This window comes from Mytilus californianus, unplaced genomic scaffold (genome assembly GCF_021869535.1).
Source record: "Mytilus californianus isolate M0D057914Y unplaced genomic scaffold, xbMytCali1.0.p SCAF_9, whole genome shotgun sequence".
Lineage (NCBI taxonomy): Eukaryota > Metazoa > Mollusca > Bivalvia > Mytilida > Mytilidae > Mytilus > Mytilus californianus.
In genome coordinates, this window is record NW_026262745.1 from 81,533,908 (window position 1) to 81,549,198 (window position 15,291).

At 32.3% G+C, this 15,291-nt stretch overlaps 1 protein-coding gene and 1 long non-coding RNA gene across 3 annotated transcripts in view; one reads left to right on the top strand and one right to left on the bottom strand.

The window, feature by feature from the left end:
• LOC127716526 (uncharacterized) overlaps positions 1-4,910 on the bottom strand; it is a 331,247-nt gene extending 326,337 nt beyond the window's left edge. The window contains exon 1 of the long non-coding RNA XR_007988977.1: positions 4,796-4,910. This is a non-coding gene — a long non-coding RNA (uncharacterized LOC127716526). The remainder of the gene's footprint in view (positions 1-4,795) is intronic.
• The window catches only part of LOC127716465 (protein furry homolog), a 631,222-nt gene that overhangs the window by 541,265 nt on the left and 74,666 nt on the right, over positions 1-15,291 (top strand). For both annotated transcript variants that reach the window (XM_052222678.1, XM_052222679.1), the window contains one exon: positions 2,288-2,394. In XM_052222678.1, the coding sequence (XP_052078638.1) occupies positions 2,288-2,394 (107 nt within the window). The remainder of the gene's footprint in view (positions 1-2,287; positions 2,395-15,291) is intronic.

A 15,291-nucleotide genomic window follows, 5' to 3' on the forward strand; every position in this document is an offset into this window, starting at 1 on the left:
TTATTGGCTAATTGAAAAGCTTTTACTTAGGCTAAAGTGATAAATAAAACTTAAAGAAGATTATCATTGGTAGATATATTTGTATGCAATTGAAATAGCACTAGCATATGTCACTTCCATTGAACGTACTTGACTTGCCCCTACTGTAATTGTTCATTGGCTTCCGATGTTTTGCATAGTTTACATGTTAAAGTATTGCCATTTTACTATCAAAATTACACACAGACGAGACACATCTTTATGTCAACAGTTTATTGTCTCACTTGACAGAGTCAAAAAGCGAGACATAGGTATGCTGTTTCCGGTGTCGGTGGCGACGGTGGCGGGGTCAACAATGTATCAGTTTGTGATTAGGTCTAGTTCATGGTGAACCACTAGTGGTAGGTCAATGATATTTGGTATGCAGTTGTATTAGCATTGGCACATCTCATTACCATGGAGATTATTTGGCCCTGCCCCCTCAGTCAAGGACTATTGACTTTGAAACTTTTCTTAGTTTACATGTATTAGTTTGTGATTAGGTCAGTTTATTGGGAACCACTAGTGGTAGGTCAATGATATTTGGTGTGCAGTTGTATAAGCATTGGCATATCTCATTTCCATGGAGATTATTTGGCCCTGCCCCCTCAGTCATGGTCTATTGACTTTGAAACTTTTGCTTAGTTTTCATGTATTAGTTTGTGATTAGGTCAGTTTAAGGGGAACCGTTAGTGGTAGGTCAATGATAATTGGTATGTAGTTGTATAAGCATTAGCACATCTCATTTCCATGGAGAATATTTGGTCCTTACCCCTCAGTCATGGTCTATTGACTTTGAAACTTTTGCGTAGTTTACATGTATAAGTTTGTGATTAGGTCAGTTTAAGATGAACCACTAATGTTAAGTCAATGATATTTGGTATGAAGTTTCATTTCCATGGAGATTATATAACCCCAACCCCTAATTATGGTTCACTGACTTTGAAACTTTTACATAATTTACAACTTAATGTTTGTGTCTGAGGTTTGTTTAAGGGAACGACTTATGAAAAGTCAATGGTATTTGGTTTGCAGTTGTATTAGCATTGGCTACTCTCATTTCCATGGAGATTGTTTAGCCCTGTACCTTCAGTCATGGTTCATTGACTTTGAATATTTGCATAACTTACATGTTAAAGGATTACTGTTTTAATTTCAACATTTGCATTATCAAAATAACAAATAGGTGAGACATATCTCTGTGTTAACAGTTTATTCAATTACAAGTTAGTCTAGCTAGTCTTAAAACAAACACAAAAAAACCAAGGCAGATAGGGTGCAGCTCTCAGAATTAATTAATGTTAAGGTATTTTAATACATGTAGCAATTATGTTCTTGATATGCAAATAGAATGTTTTTTTCAAAAGAAATATATTTAATAATTTGCAACTTTATCTCAAAATAAAAGACTTTTCTTTAAATTTAAAAACACTATATAATTAATTAGCTGTGATTTTTTTTGTTCTGAAGGTAGCTTTGAACGTAACATAATAGACAACTGTAAGCACACTTACAATATATTTGTGTAAGGGTAACTTTTCACAGATATAATATTACAAGTTATATGGTTTGCCATTGACCCCCTACGAATCCATAGAGAGTTATTCTTTAAATTGTCAGTGCCAGTTATTTTCTGTTCTGTTCTGTAAATTATTTTATTTACGTCAGAAACCCAATCAAAGTTTTTATTAGCTTGGTTTAACATTGTGAACTTTCTTCTGATATCAAGTTCAAATACGTACCTCCCAAAATTAGTTTCAGTTCTCTAACTTTAGTTTGTCTCTACCATATGTTATAAAACTATTACACAATGCTTATTACCACAAAACACAGATCAAGTTCAAATATGGGTGGCGTCACTTTTACCGTTCTTGAGTAATGCTCCTTTATAATGTTTTATGCGAGAGGGGGCATCATCTGTGTACCATGGACACATTCTCCATTTATGTTACAAAGATCTCTATTAGAAGATAGGTATTATGATTGCACAATTGATGAAGTTTGAATTATTACATGTACTTGAATGCTTGGATGTCTTTTTGTAAATGATATCTGCTATGATAGATACATTCTGTTTGTATTCTTTTGTTTATGTTTTTTCAAGGACCAAAGGAAGAATTACTTTAACTATAAAAGATGATGCATGCAGTTATTTCACAAAAATTGGAGATTTAGCTTTTTTGTATAGCATGAGCTAACATTCCATAGAATATAAAAATGTAATATGTTTTTATTAACACATGTATATAACTATATATTATTCATTCAGCCACCAGAAGAAGATGGGATGCCCAAGTTACCATTGGTTACTTCCATTACAATCAAATCACCAAGACTCGAGGAGAGCAGACGATCAAGTGTGTCCTCTTGTTCTACGTAAGTTTATGTCAAGTTCTTTATTTTTGAACTCATATGATCATGAAATATTTATTAAATAACTAGAAACCCTCACATGATAGAAGCCTGTTGCAGAACCAATTCCATGTATATTTAGCACTTCAACTTTGGTATTGGTTGGCCTTCCAACTGTTTTGAATTAAGTGTCACTGATGAGTCTTATGTAGATGAAACTAGTGTCTGGCATAAAATATTGTTAGCCTGGTATCTGCGTCTGGCGCAAATAAAAAATTTCAATCCTGGTATCTATGATGAGTTTATTGGATGAGATTTCACAAACACTGGGTTGATGCGACTGCTGGTGGACATTTCGTATTGACATGAAATATCATTGATATGTTTGTAATGGCCTGACCGTTAAGTTTAACTGATGATTGGGCTCAGGCAAAAAAGACTATGAGGTGCTGATACTTTATTCCTAAACCGATCTAACAAATGGTAAAAAGCTGAAAATACAAAATGAAATACAATTTTACAATGTGTTGAATTAATGTTATAATGTAAGAAATGTCAAATATAAGTAATAGCACAGTCCATTGACCGCAAAATCAAGTTGTAATATAAAAGTGAAATTTCCAGTATATCACAGATAAAAGAGTACAAATATATGATGAGGGGTTTGAAGGCATCAAATACAAAGTTATAATGTAACTCACTCTGTGAATAGCCACAAATTGTGTCCAAGATGACGTTTGTCCTTAAATGTTCCTCAGTTCTGTAATGACCTTACAGTTCAATTTGAGATATGTGTGAGAAAGGGAACAGGTAACGATGATAACGATATTTTGATTTTATGGTTTAAACATGAATAATACTCCTAGATCAGGATCACATAAATTGATTGTGAAAATAATCAAACAAACTATATAAATTGTGGAATGTGTTTTCCAGAATAATGTTCATTTTTCTGTAAATTTACTGTTTATAAAATGTTGAATTATTCGAAACACCAAGGTTTTTCTACCCTGGGGTATAGAATTCCTTAGCCTTATTTGGCACAACTTTTTGAAATTTTTAGGTTTTTAATGCACATCAACTTAGTATTTTATTTGGCCTTCCAAATCTTTTGATAAGCGTGTCACTGATGAGTCTTATGTAGATGAAAAATGTGTCTGGTGTAAAAATTATAAGCATGGTATCTTTGAAGTGTTTTTATACGACCGCAAAAAAAATTTGCTGTCGTTTATTGGTATGACGATGGCGTCGTTGTTGTCGTCCGAAGACACATTGGTTTTCGCACTCTAACTTTAGTTTAAGTGAATGGATCTCTATGAAATTTTACCATAAGGTTCAATGCCACAAAAGGAAGGTTGGGATTGATTTTGGGGGTTATGGTACTAACAGTTAAGGAATTCAGGGCCAAAAATAAGCATTTTTGTAACTTCCAGACATAACTTGTGTGTTAGTGTATGGATCTCTCTGACATTGTACCACAAGGTTCCATATCACAAAGGGAATGCTGGGATTGATTTTGGGGGTAATTGCCTCAAAATTTTAGGACTTAGGGGCCAAAAAAGGGGCAAAAAACAAGCATTTTTCTAGTTTCATGAAAATAACTTGTGTCTAAGTGTATGGATCTTTCTGAAATTGTACTAAGAGGTTCCATATCACAAAGGGAAAGCTGGAATTGAGTTTGGGGGTAATTGCCCAAAACGTTTAGGAATAAGGGGCCAACAATAAGCATTTTTCAAGTTTCCAGACAATAAATTGTGTTTAAGTGTATGGATCTCTCTGAAATTGTACTGCAAGGTACCATACCACAAAGGGAAGGCTGGGATTGATTTTGGGGATAATTGCTTAAAAATTTTAGGAATTAGGAGCAAAAAAGGGGCAAAAAACAAGCATTTTTCTAGTTTCAGACAATAACTTGTGTGTAAGTGTATGGATCTTTATGAAATTGTACTACAAGGTTCCATATCACAAAGGGAAAGCTTGGTTTGAGTTTGGGGGTAATTGCCCTAAACGTTTAGGAATTTGGGGCCAAAAAGGGGCCTAAAAACAAGCATTTTTCTAGTTTCCAGACAATAACTTGTGTTCAAGTGTATGGATCTCTCTGAAAGGGAAGGCTGGGATTGAGTTTGGGGGTGATGAATCATAAGGGGGTTCAAAAAATTTGGGGGAGGGATTTTTTTTTCCTTTTTTTCCTTTTTTTTTCCTTTAAAATTTTCCATTTTAAATTGGTTATTTCTGATTTGTATATAAAAGCAAATAAAAATGATATGGTTTGAATAGGTAAATTAAAATTTTTTAAGTTCTTAGACCACATTCATTCTGTGTCAGAAACCTATGCTGTGTCAAATATTTTATCACAATCCAAATTCAGTGCTGTATCAAGCCTGAATGTTGTGTCCATACTTGCCCCAACTGTTCAGGGTTCGACCTCTGTGGTCGTATCAAGCTGCGCCCAGCGGAGCATTTTATTATATTTTATCAATACATGAGAATGTCTGTATTACCACTGCAAAATTATACCAGCTAGAAATGGTCACTCAACACTTCCACATTACAAATCTTAAATGGAATATAAACAGTATTATAATCCCCTGCTGCACGGCTCGGGGGATTCTAATGGTCTCTGTCCATTTGTTAGTCTGTTTGTCCATTTGCCATTAATACTCAAGAGATAATTTGACATACAATTTCATGCTTGGTAAGATTAATTATTCTGAAGGTCAAGTTCAATTTTCATGATTTTAGCTTTTCTCGTTGTTCATTTATAGCCCTTTCCAAAGAATTCAATTTTTGATGAATTAATCCAATTCTGTACAAAGGGAAATAACTCATTTTTTTAAAGATTTTTAAAAGACATGGTATAAATGATAAATGACATTTTGGATTATTTTTTCTTTTCTTTGGTAAATTGTTTGAAGAATTTTGTGGTAGGTTTGTTTGTTATTCTGTATAAACTAATTTTCTGAATGCTATATATATAATTTTTTTTTTAATTAGATAATAATCTATTTTTATTAAAGGATATATTTCATTAAATTACATTGTGTAGATAAAGTTGATAGATAAGTTGCAGATCTATATTAGTTTGTGACAAATGAAAGAAAACATATTTGGAACTATTTAATATATTAGATTATAATTTGAAAATAGATATACAATGTGTTACATCATATCTAATTTTAGAGAACTATTTTTAGTTGAAATCATATCTGTTAGAGTACTATGTTAACCCATATTTCTGTTCAAAGGGAAATAACTCAAACTTATTCCACGAACCAGTAATGATAACATCAAATTTCTTTCTAACTATTTTTTTTTAAGTCATGTGTGTTATGAAGGTAGATGTCACAGTTGTTATGTGGTATTTTATTTTTATACGACCGCAAACAAATTTTTGTGGTCGTATATTGGTATGACGTTGGCGTCGTCGTCGTCGTCGTCGTCGTCGTCTGGCGTCGTCCGGCGTTGTCCGAAGACACATTGGTTTTCGCACTCTAACTTTAGTTTAAGTGAATGGATCTCTATGAAATTTTACCACAAGGTTCAATACCACAAAAGGAAGGTTGGGATTGATTTTGGGGGTTATGGTACCAACAGTAAAGGAATTAGGGGCCAAAAAGGGGCCAAAAATAAGCATTTTTGTAACTTCCAGACATAACTTGTGTGTTAGTGTATGGATCTCTCTGACATTGTACCACAAGGTTCCATATCACAAAAGGAATGCTGGGATTGATTTTGGGGGTAATTGTCTCAATATTTTAGGAATTAGGGGCCAAAAAGGGCAAAAAACAAGCATTTTTCTAGTTTCAGGACAATAACTTGTGTGTAAGTGTATGGATCTTTCTGAAATTGTACTACAAGGTTCCATATCACAAAGGGAAAGCTGGGTTTGAGTTTGGGGGTAATTGCCCTAAACGTTTAGGAATTTGGGGCCAAAAAGGAGCCAAAAAACACATTTTTCTAGTTTCCAGACAATAACTTGTGTTCAAGTGTATGGATCTCTCTGAAATTGTACTGCAAGGTACCATTCCACAAAGGGAAGGCTGGGATTGCGTTTGGGGGTGATGAATCATAAGGGGGTTCAAAAAATTGGGGGGGGGGGGATTTTTTTTTTTTCCTTTTTTTTTTCTTTTAAAATTTTCCATTTTAAGTTGGTTATTTCTGATTTATATTTAAAAGCAAATAATAATGATATGGTAGGAGATACACACCAAACAGGATGTGTAACTTATTATATAATAAGTATTGTGCAATAGCAAGAAATTTTCAATTGTGCAGTATTGCACAATAGCAAGAAATCTTCAATTGCACAGTATTGCGCAATAGCAAGAAATCGTCAATTGCACAGTATTGCGCAATAGCAAGAAATATCCAATAGCACAATATTGCGCAATAGCAAGAAATTGTCAATTGTTCAGTATTGCGCAATAGCAAGAAATATTTAATTGCACAGTATTGTGCAAAAGAAGATACTTCGTATAAATTGCTTATTTCTTGACCAATTTCAATGGGGTTTTATTCTTGAATTCTTGGGTTTCTTTAATATGCTGATTCTAACCGTGTATTAAGTTTTTGGATTTTGGGCCCCGTTTTTAAATTGGTCCACATTGAGGTCCAAAGGGTCCAAAATTAAACTTTGTTTGACTTTAACAAAAATTGAATTCTTAGGGTTCTTTGATATGCTGAATCTAAACATGTATTTAGATTTTTGATTATGGGCCCAGTTTTCAAGTTGGTCCAAATCGGGGTCCAAAATTAAACTTTGTTTGATTTCAACAAAAATTGAATATATGGGGTTCTTTGATATGCCGAATCTAACCATGTATTTAGATTCTTAATTTTTGGTTCCGTTTTCAAATTGGTCTACATTAAGGTCCATAGGGGTCCAAAATTAAACTTAGTTTGATTTTAACAAAAATTGAATTCTTAGGGTTCTTTGATATGCTGAATCTAAACATGTATTTAGATTTTTGATTATGGGCCTAGTTTTCAAGTTGGTCCAAATCGGGGTCCAAAATTAAACTTTGTTTGATTTCAACAAAAATTGAATATGTGGGGTTCTTTGATATGCTGAATCTAACCATGTATTTAGATTTTTGATTTTTGGGCCGCGTTATCAACTTTGTCCACATTGAGGTCAAAAGGGTCCAAAATTAAACTTGGTTTGATTTCATCAAAAATTGAATTCTTGGGGTTCTTTGATATGCTGAATTTAACCATGTATTTAGATTTTGGATATTGGACCATAATAGGTGAATGTCCAATTTAAAATTTTTAAGTTCTTAGACCACATTCATTCTGTGTCAGAAACCTATGCTGTGTCAAATATTTAATCACAATCCAAATGCAAAGCTGTATCAAGCTTGAATGTTGTGTCCATACTTGCCCCAACTGTTCAGGGTTCGACCTCTGTGGTCGTATCAAGCTGCGCCCTGCGGAGCATTTTATTGTTGTGTGTGTTAATGTTTAATTTTTACATGATCCTGTTTGGGGTTCTGATTTGCAAATATCATTTTCATTATTAATTAGATAATAATCTGTTATAAATATTCATCACAATCTAAAAGAGGGACGAAAGATACCAGAGGGACAGTCAAACTCATAGATCGAAAACAAACTGACAACGCCATGGCCAAAAATAAATAGACAAACAGACAAATAATAGTACAGATGACACAACATAGAAAACTAAAGACTAAGCAACACGAACCCCACCAAAAACTGGGGATGATCTCAGGTGCTCCGGAAGGGTAAAATTCAGAGCTGTTTAAGCTTAAATATTGTGTCCATACTTGCTCAACTGTTCAGGGTTCGACCTCTGCAGGAAAATCCGGTTTGCTGTCACTCGACAGCCTCTCGTTATGGGAGCTATGGGACTTTGACCATTTTTTTGCCCTACTGAGTCTTTTATTTTTATAAAATATATTTTTACTATTAATAAGTTTTCTTTTAAATAATTTTTTAGTGCAATCATATTGGTTTGTTCCAATGATAATTTGCTTCTATAAATATAGAATTTTGTTAACAGAATTATTAAGTTTCTTATGTCATTTTTATCAATTTTTATTAGAATGCCAAATAAAACCAAATCAATATTTAAAGTTAGTTCTCTTTCTATCTTTTCAAATATCCAGGAGTTAAGGTCTTCCCATAATTTTGATATATACAGACAAGTCCAGAATATATGTTCTATTGTTTCAACCCCTCAGCACCCAAAACTACACTTATTTGTATCTTTAACTTTTATTTTAAAGAGAAGTTCATTCGTGCCTAAAATTCAATGTACTATTCTGTATTGAAACCACTGCAATTTTGAATTCTTGGTAATATAAAAGGGCAATATATGGATATTTTTCCAATTGTAGTTTGTATTGAGAATTAAGGACCATTTTTGTTCACATTTCTGTTTAAGGTTTGACTTTTAACTATTTAAAATATTATACATATCTTTTGAACCTCTCTGGGATTTAAAAAAAAAATTATAACTGAGGGCAAAACTGGGCCGTTTTCTCTCACTAAGTCAAAGGGACATGTATTATATTCTTTTAAATACTTTTTATTGCAGAAATTAAGCCTTGATATGTAAGGAAATTGTTTTGATACTGTATACATTTTTAAAGTTATCAAAAGTCATGAAATTTCCACATTCATCTAACAAGTCATTAAATTTTATATTATTATTAATCAGCCAAACCACTTTTTTAGTCCAATCTTTATATAAAACTGATTGATTACCAATCTTTATTTCATCATTCTTCCATATATTGCATGTGTTAATTTGAGAATTATCTTGTAAATTTTGAAGATCATTCCAAGCATCAAATACTTCTTTCCAAAATGGATTTTTCAGCTTTTTATAAGGGCCAAGAAATTGCATTTCCAAAAAATTCAAAGGAGTAGGTCCAGTAAGACCCCTTTTTGGCCCCAAAATATAGCAGTTTTACAAAATTGTTAAAATGTAAACTTTTAGCTATTTACTGAAAAATAGAATACTTCTGCTACATAAATTTGGGCTTTTTTTGACAATACAATGCACATATATCGGGTACTAACATCATTAATTCATGCTAAATTACTGAAATCTTCACAACTGTAGCATTTGAGTTAAATTTTAGACGGTTTCTGTCTTAAATGGAAGTGGCCGCATTTGTGTTCATTCTTTATATTGAAATGTAAGTTGTATTTGATGATAATACATAACATATATAAAGGTTGAGAGTGAACACGGATGCGGCCACTTTCGTTTTTGACAAAAACCATCTGAAAAGTGACATATTATGGCATATTTGATAGATTTTTCATATTTAAGCTTGAATTTGAGCATCTGAAATGACTAAATCAGTTCAAATCTTTCACATTAACTAATTGAATCGACTGAAATAGACACTTAAGTGTTTAAAAAGTGTCCAAAATCTTTCATCAGATGAACCTCAAATTTGAGGCCAAAATCGGCCCTTACTGGACCTACTCCTTTTCTGAAAAGAGGAATAGTTTCACAAGTTTTGAATTATTTCTATTTATTCTTCTTATCCAGGTTAATTTTAAACCTTTTATGTAGTTTTCAATATTTATCATTTTTAGACCTTCTGAACAGTGTGGTTTGGATAAAGTTTCTCTTTTAACTTTATCTGGTTTGTTATCCCAGATAAAAGAAAATATTTCCATTTTTATACAATTACACCCGTTTACAGGACGTATTATGGTATACCTCTCTCCGTCTGTCCGTTCGTCCGTCCGTCTGTCCCTCCGTCGGTCGTCAACATGTCGAAAACATTAACTCAAAAACGCTTTATTCAATATGCATGAAACTTTGGTGAATTGTTTATATCTATTGACGTGAGCTCCCTTTCGTTTCTTTATAAATTTCGGATTTACGGTTTCCCAGTTTTGGGGTTTTATTCATTAAAAAAGCGGGGATTTTCCAGTTTGTGGACAATAACTCAAAAACAATTTTCACCTATTTGCAAGAAACTTTGGTGAATTCTTTATTTCTATCGACATTAGCTCCCTTTTGATTTTTATAAATTTTAGACCATATGTTTCCAATTTATGGGGTTTTATTCGTTACAAAAATGAGGATTTTCCAGTTTTAGGACAATAACTCAAAAATGCTTTCAGCATTTTATATGAAACTTTGATGAATTGTTTATATTCAGTATTGATGTAAGCTCCCTTTAGAATTTTATAAATTTTAGATTTTACATTTCCGAGTTGTGGGGTTTTATTCATTAAAATAGGGGGGGATTTTCCAGTTTTTGGACAATAACTCAAAAACAATTTCACCAATTTGCAAGAAACTTTGGTGAATTGTTTATTTCTATCGACATGAGCTCCCTTTTGATTTTTTTAAATTTTAGACTATATTTTTCCGATTTATGGGGTTTTATTCATTACAAAAAGGGGGATTTTCCAGATTTCGGACAATAACTCAAAAATGCTTTCAGCATTTTTTATGAAACTTTGGTAAATTGTTTATATCTATTGTTGTAAGCTCCCTTTTGATTTTTATAAATTTAAGATTTTACATTTCCCAGTTATAAGATTTTATTGATAAAAAAAGGGTTGATTTTCAAGTTTTTGTACAATATCCTTAAAGTGCTTAGTGCAGTTTTCATTAAACTTTGATGACTGATTTATATCTATTAAGATAACCTCCCTTTAGTTTTTTATAAATTTCTGATATAACATTGAGAAGTTATTGTTTGTTTATAGTCTGACAACAGATTTACTAAGTATTGCACAACAGCAAGAAATCTTTAATTGAATATAAATTCTATTCATATAACCAATTTCAAGTTCTTTGACTACATTTATTCAGAAACCTATAATATGTCAAATATTTAATTACAATCCAAATTCAGACCTGTATCAAGCTTGAATATTGTGTCCATTTTTGCCCCAACTGTTCAGGGTTGGACCTCTGCGGGCATATCTTACAACATCGAAATAGGGGGTATTGAAACAATGTGGGTTGAAATTAAACCAGATTACAAAAAATCCTTTTTATTATGTTTTGTGTATAGGCCACCAAAGTCACTGATAGATTGGGTTGATGATTTTGAAAAAGAAATAAGAGTGGCAATGACCATGAATTCAGATATAACAATTATGGGTGATTTTAATTTTAATTTTAAAGCACCAAACAAACCTCCTCAAAAATGGCTGAATGTTTTAGAATCGTACAATTTTCAACAACTGATTGTAGATGCCACAAGGGTAACAAAAGATTCTAGTACATTGATTGATCATATTTATGTCAATAATCCAATTATGGTACATGAATCACATGTGTGTAGATATGCAATTAGTGACCATTATCCTATCTGTTTAACAAGGAAAGAAGCAAATATAGGAAAAAAGAATACACACAGTACAATTACTTATAGAAATTTCAAAAATTTCAACCAGGATGAATTTTTATTAGATCTGCAAACTACACCTTTTCATAAAATTGAATTTGAAGAAAACCCCTCTGACTGTCTACAATTGTTTTATGATATGTTGAACAAAGCTTTAGATAAACATGCTCCTGTTGTTAAAAAGAGAGTAAAAAGGGACAGACAGCCTGAATGGTATAACAGTGAAATCATTTACGCTAGGAATATGAGAGATAAATATAATGCACTTGGTTTATGGAGTGAGTATAGATTTTGGAGAAATAAAACTAAACATATCATAGATAGCTCAAAAAAGAATTATTATAAAAATATGGTAAAAGACTCCAATGACCCTAAAACTTTATGGAAATGTCTTCACAGTCTGAACCCAAAAGTTAAAAATACACCATATGAATTAGCCACAGAAGATAACAATACAACTAAAAGTAAAAAATCAATAGCAGAAACTTTTAATAACTTTTTCACTTCCTGTGCTGAAAAATTAAGAGAACAAGGAAGTTATACACCTGTAAACAAAGCAGATTTCAGTAATCTTGGTAAATTTGTTAAAAATAAATTACATAAACATGATAAATTTTCTATACCACCAGTGATCATGAATGAGCTATTTAATGAGTTAACAAAACTTGATATAAACAAAGCATCTGGTATGGATAATATAGGACCAAAAATCCTAAGATTAAGCGCCCCTGTTATTGCATCACCTCTCACATACATATTTAACAGAATGATAGATACTGGTATATATCCTTCTTTACTGAAGAATGCTAAGGTAACACCAGTTTTCAAGGATGGTGACAAGCTTTTAGCAACAAATTACAGACCTATATCTGTTCTTCCAACTTTATCAAAATTAATAGAAAGGCATGTTTCTAATAACATGTACAAATACTTATCTAAACTTAAAACTTTTACACCCTACACAATCTGGTTTCAGGCCGCAGCATTCTTGTCAAACTGCACTTATTAATATCATTGACAAATGGTTGCAAGAAATGAATGATGGTAATTTAAACCTAGCAATTTTATTAGATTTTAAAAAAGCTTTTGATTTGGTAGATCATGACATTCTTTGTTTAAAGCTTGAAATTTATGGATTTAGTGAGGCTACTGTTAGTTTTTTCAAGTCATACCTGAATAATAGAAAACAGCAGGTAAACATTTGTAATGTTTACTCAAAACAACAACATGTAAAATTTGGTGTCCCCCAAGGTTCTATACTTGGTCCTCTATTGTTTGTGCTATTTATAAACGACCTTCCCATTGAAAATTGTGAAACAGACCTATATGCTGATGACACCACTCTTCATAAATCAGGGAAAAACATAGAAAATATACATGATGATGTTCAAGAAGATTTATACAGGGTTGAAGAGTGGTGCAAAATGAATAACATGTTCATTAATGCAAATAAAACAAAATGTTTGGTTACTGGAACAAAGCAGAAACTATCAATTCAGACTTATCAACCAAACTTAATAATAGATTCAAAAGTATTACAAAATTCTTCATGTGAAAAATTATTAGGTGTTAAAATTGACAGCACACTTAACTGGAGAAATCAAATTGACCAAGTTTGTGCTAATATATCATCCAGAATATACCTCCTTTCTAAAATAAAGAAATTTTTAGATATAAATGCAAGGAAAACATATTACAATGGGTATATTCTGCCCCTGATTGACTACTGCTGTATTATTTGGGGTGAATGTAAAAATGAAGGGATAGCAAGAATTTTAAAACTCCAAAAAAGGGCAGCAAGATTAATTCTAGATGCAGTTCCTTTATCCCCCTCAGCCCCCTTATTTAAAGAACTTGGGTGGATGACAGTTGACAATAGAATAAAATACCACAAATATTTACTTCTATATAAATGTATGCGTATGGAAGCACCAATGTACCTAGTTCAAAAGTTTAAACTGAAATCAGATAATAATCCTTACTCCCTGAGAGGCGTCACTCAAGGTAATCTGATAGTTCCTAAGCCAAAAGCTGAGCTATTTAAGAAATCTTTTGTTTATTCTGGATCAGTGTTATGGAATGGACTACCAAACAAAATGTGTAAAGCTCAAAACACTTATACTTTTAAACAAAATATCAAGAAGTACTTAACACAGTCCTGATAAGATTATGTTTTCTACAATGTATTTGTATATTCTTTTATTTATATTTGTATTTGATTTTTTGACTACATGTACATCTTGAATAGCCTTATATCTTATCATGTTAGTAATATTACATTGAACTAATTGACTGTAAATTAACTATGTGTAAATATCTGTTTTTTGATTGTATTGTAATTTGTATGTGAGGGCCTCAGGGAAGATTAGTTTATTGTAACTAACTGAGTTTACCCTCTTTAAATAAAGAATTTATTATTATTATTATTATTATATCCAGCTGAGCTCAGCGAAGCAGTTTATTATGCAAGCTGACTTTCTATCTGACAGGTTTTCATGTTTTGATATTTGTGTTTCTATGTTTAATTCAAGTTTCTATAATCATTTGTGAACCCTGAATCTAGAAAAAAGTAGATTATTTTTCTATGTTGTGATGTTATACTATTGTTTCAGAAAAGGGAGAAGGTTTGGTACCATTAAAACGTTTAATCCCGCTGCAAATGTTTGCACCTGTCCTAAGTCAGGAATCTGATTACAGTAGTTGTCGTCTGTTTATGTAGTTCATACGTGTTTCTCGTTTCTCGTTTTTATATAGATTTGACCGTTCGTTTTTCTGTTTGAATGGTTTTACACTAGTAATTTTTTGGGGCCCTTTATAGCTTGCTGTTCGGTGTGAGCAATTGCTCCGTGTTGAAGGCCGTACCTTGACCTATAATGGTTTACTTTTATAAATTGTAACTTGGATGGAGAGTTGTCTCATTGGCACTCATACCACATCTTCCTATATTTATCACAGAAAAAATGTGCAAAATGTGTTGTATTTACGGTCCTGGTCTAACGACCTGTTTGAAGGAAGTGAAATGTAAGGAGCTATGTACATATAAGTTGAAGTCCATCATAAAGAGTTCACTGAATCTGTATAGAAAGCACTTTACAATGTTGTTGTACCTGTTTCCTTTCATATGACACCTTTTTTATGCCCCCACCGTAGCGGAGGGGGTATTAAGTTTGACCCTTGTCCGTCTGTTGGTTTCCGTTCTCTAACTTAAGTTTGCCTCAACTAAATGTTATGAAACTTATACACAATCTTATTACCACAAAACACAGATCAAGTTTGAATTTTTGGTGGCGTCACTTTAACTGTTCTACAGTTATGCTCCTTTACAAATGGAAAAATTGCTGAATTTTTCTTTTCCGTTCTCTAACTTTAGTTTGCCTCAACCAAATGTTATGAAACTTATACACAATGCTTATTACCACAAAATACAAATCAACTTTGAATTTTGGGGGTGTTTTCACAAAAAAAATGAAGGGTTAAAATACTCGCAAGTCATGAATGAACATTTCAGTTTTAGTTACAATCAATTTTAATCGTAAGATTTTTATTCATGAGAGGTCCGCTGGCC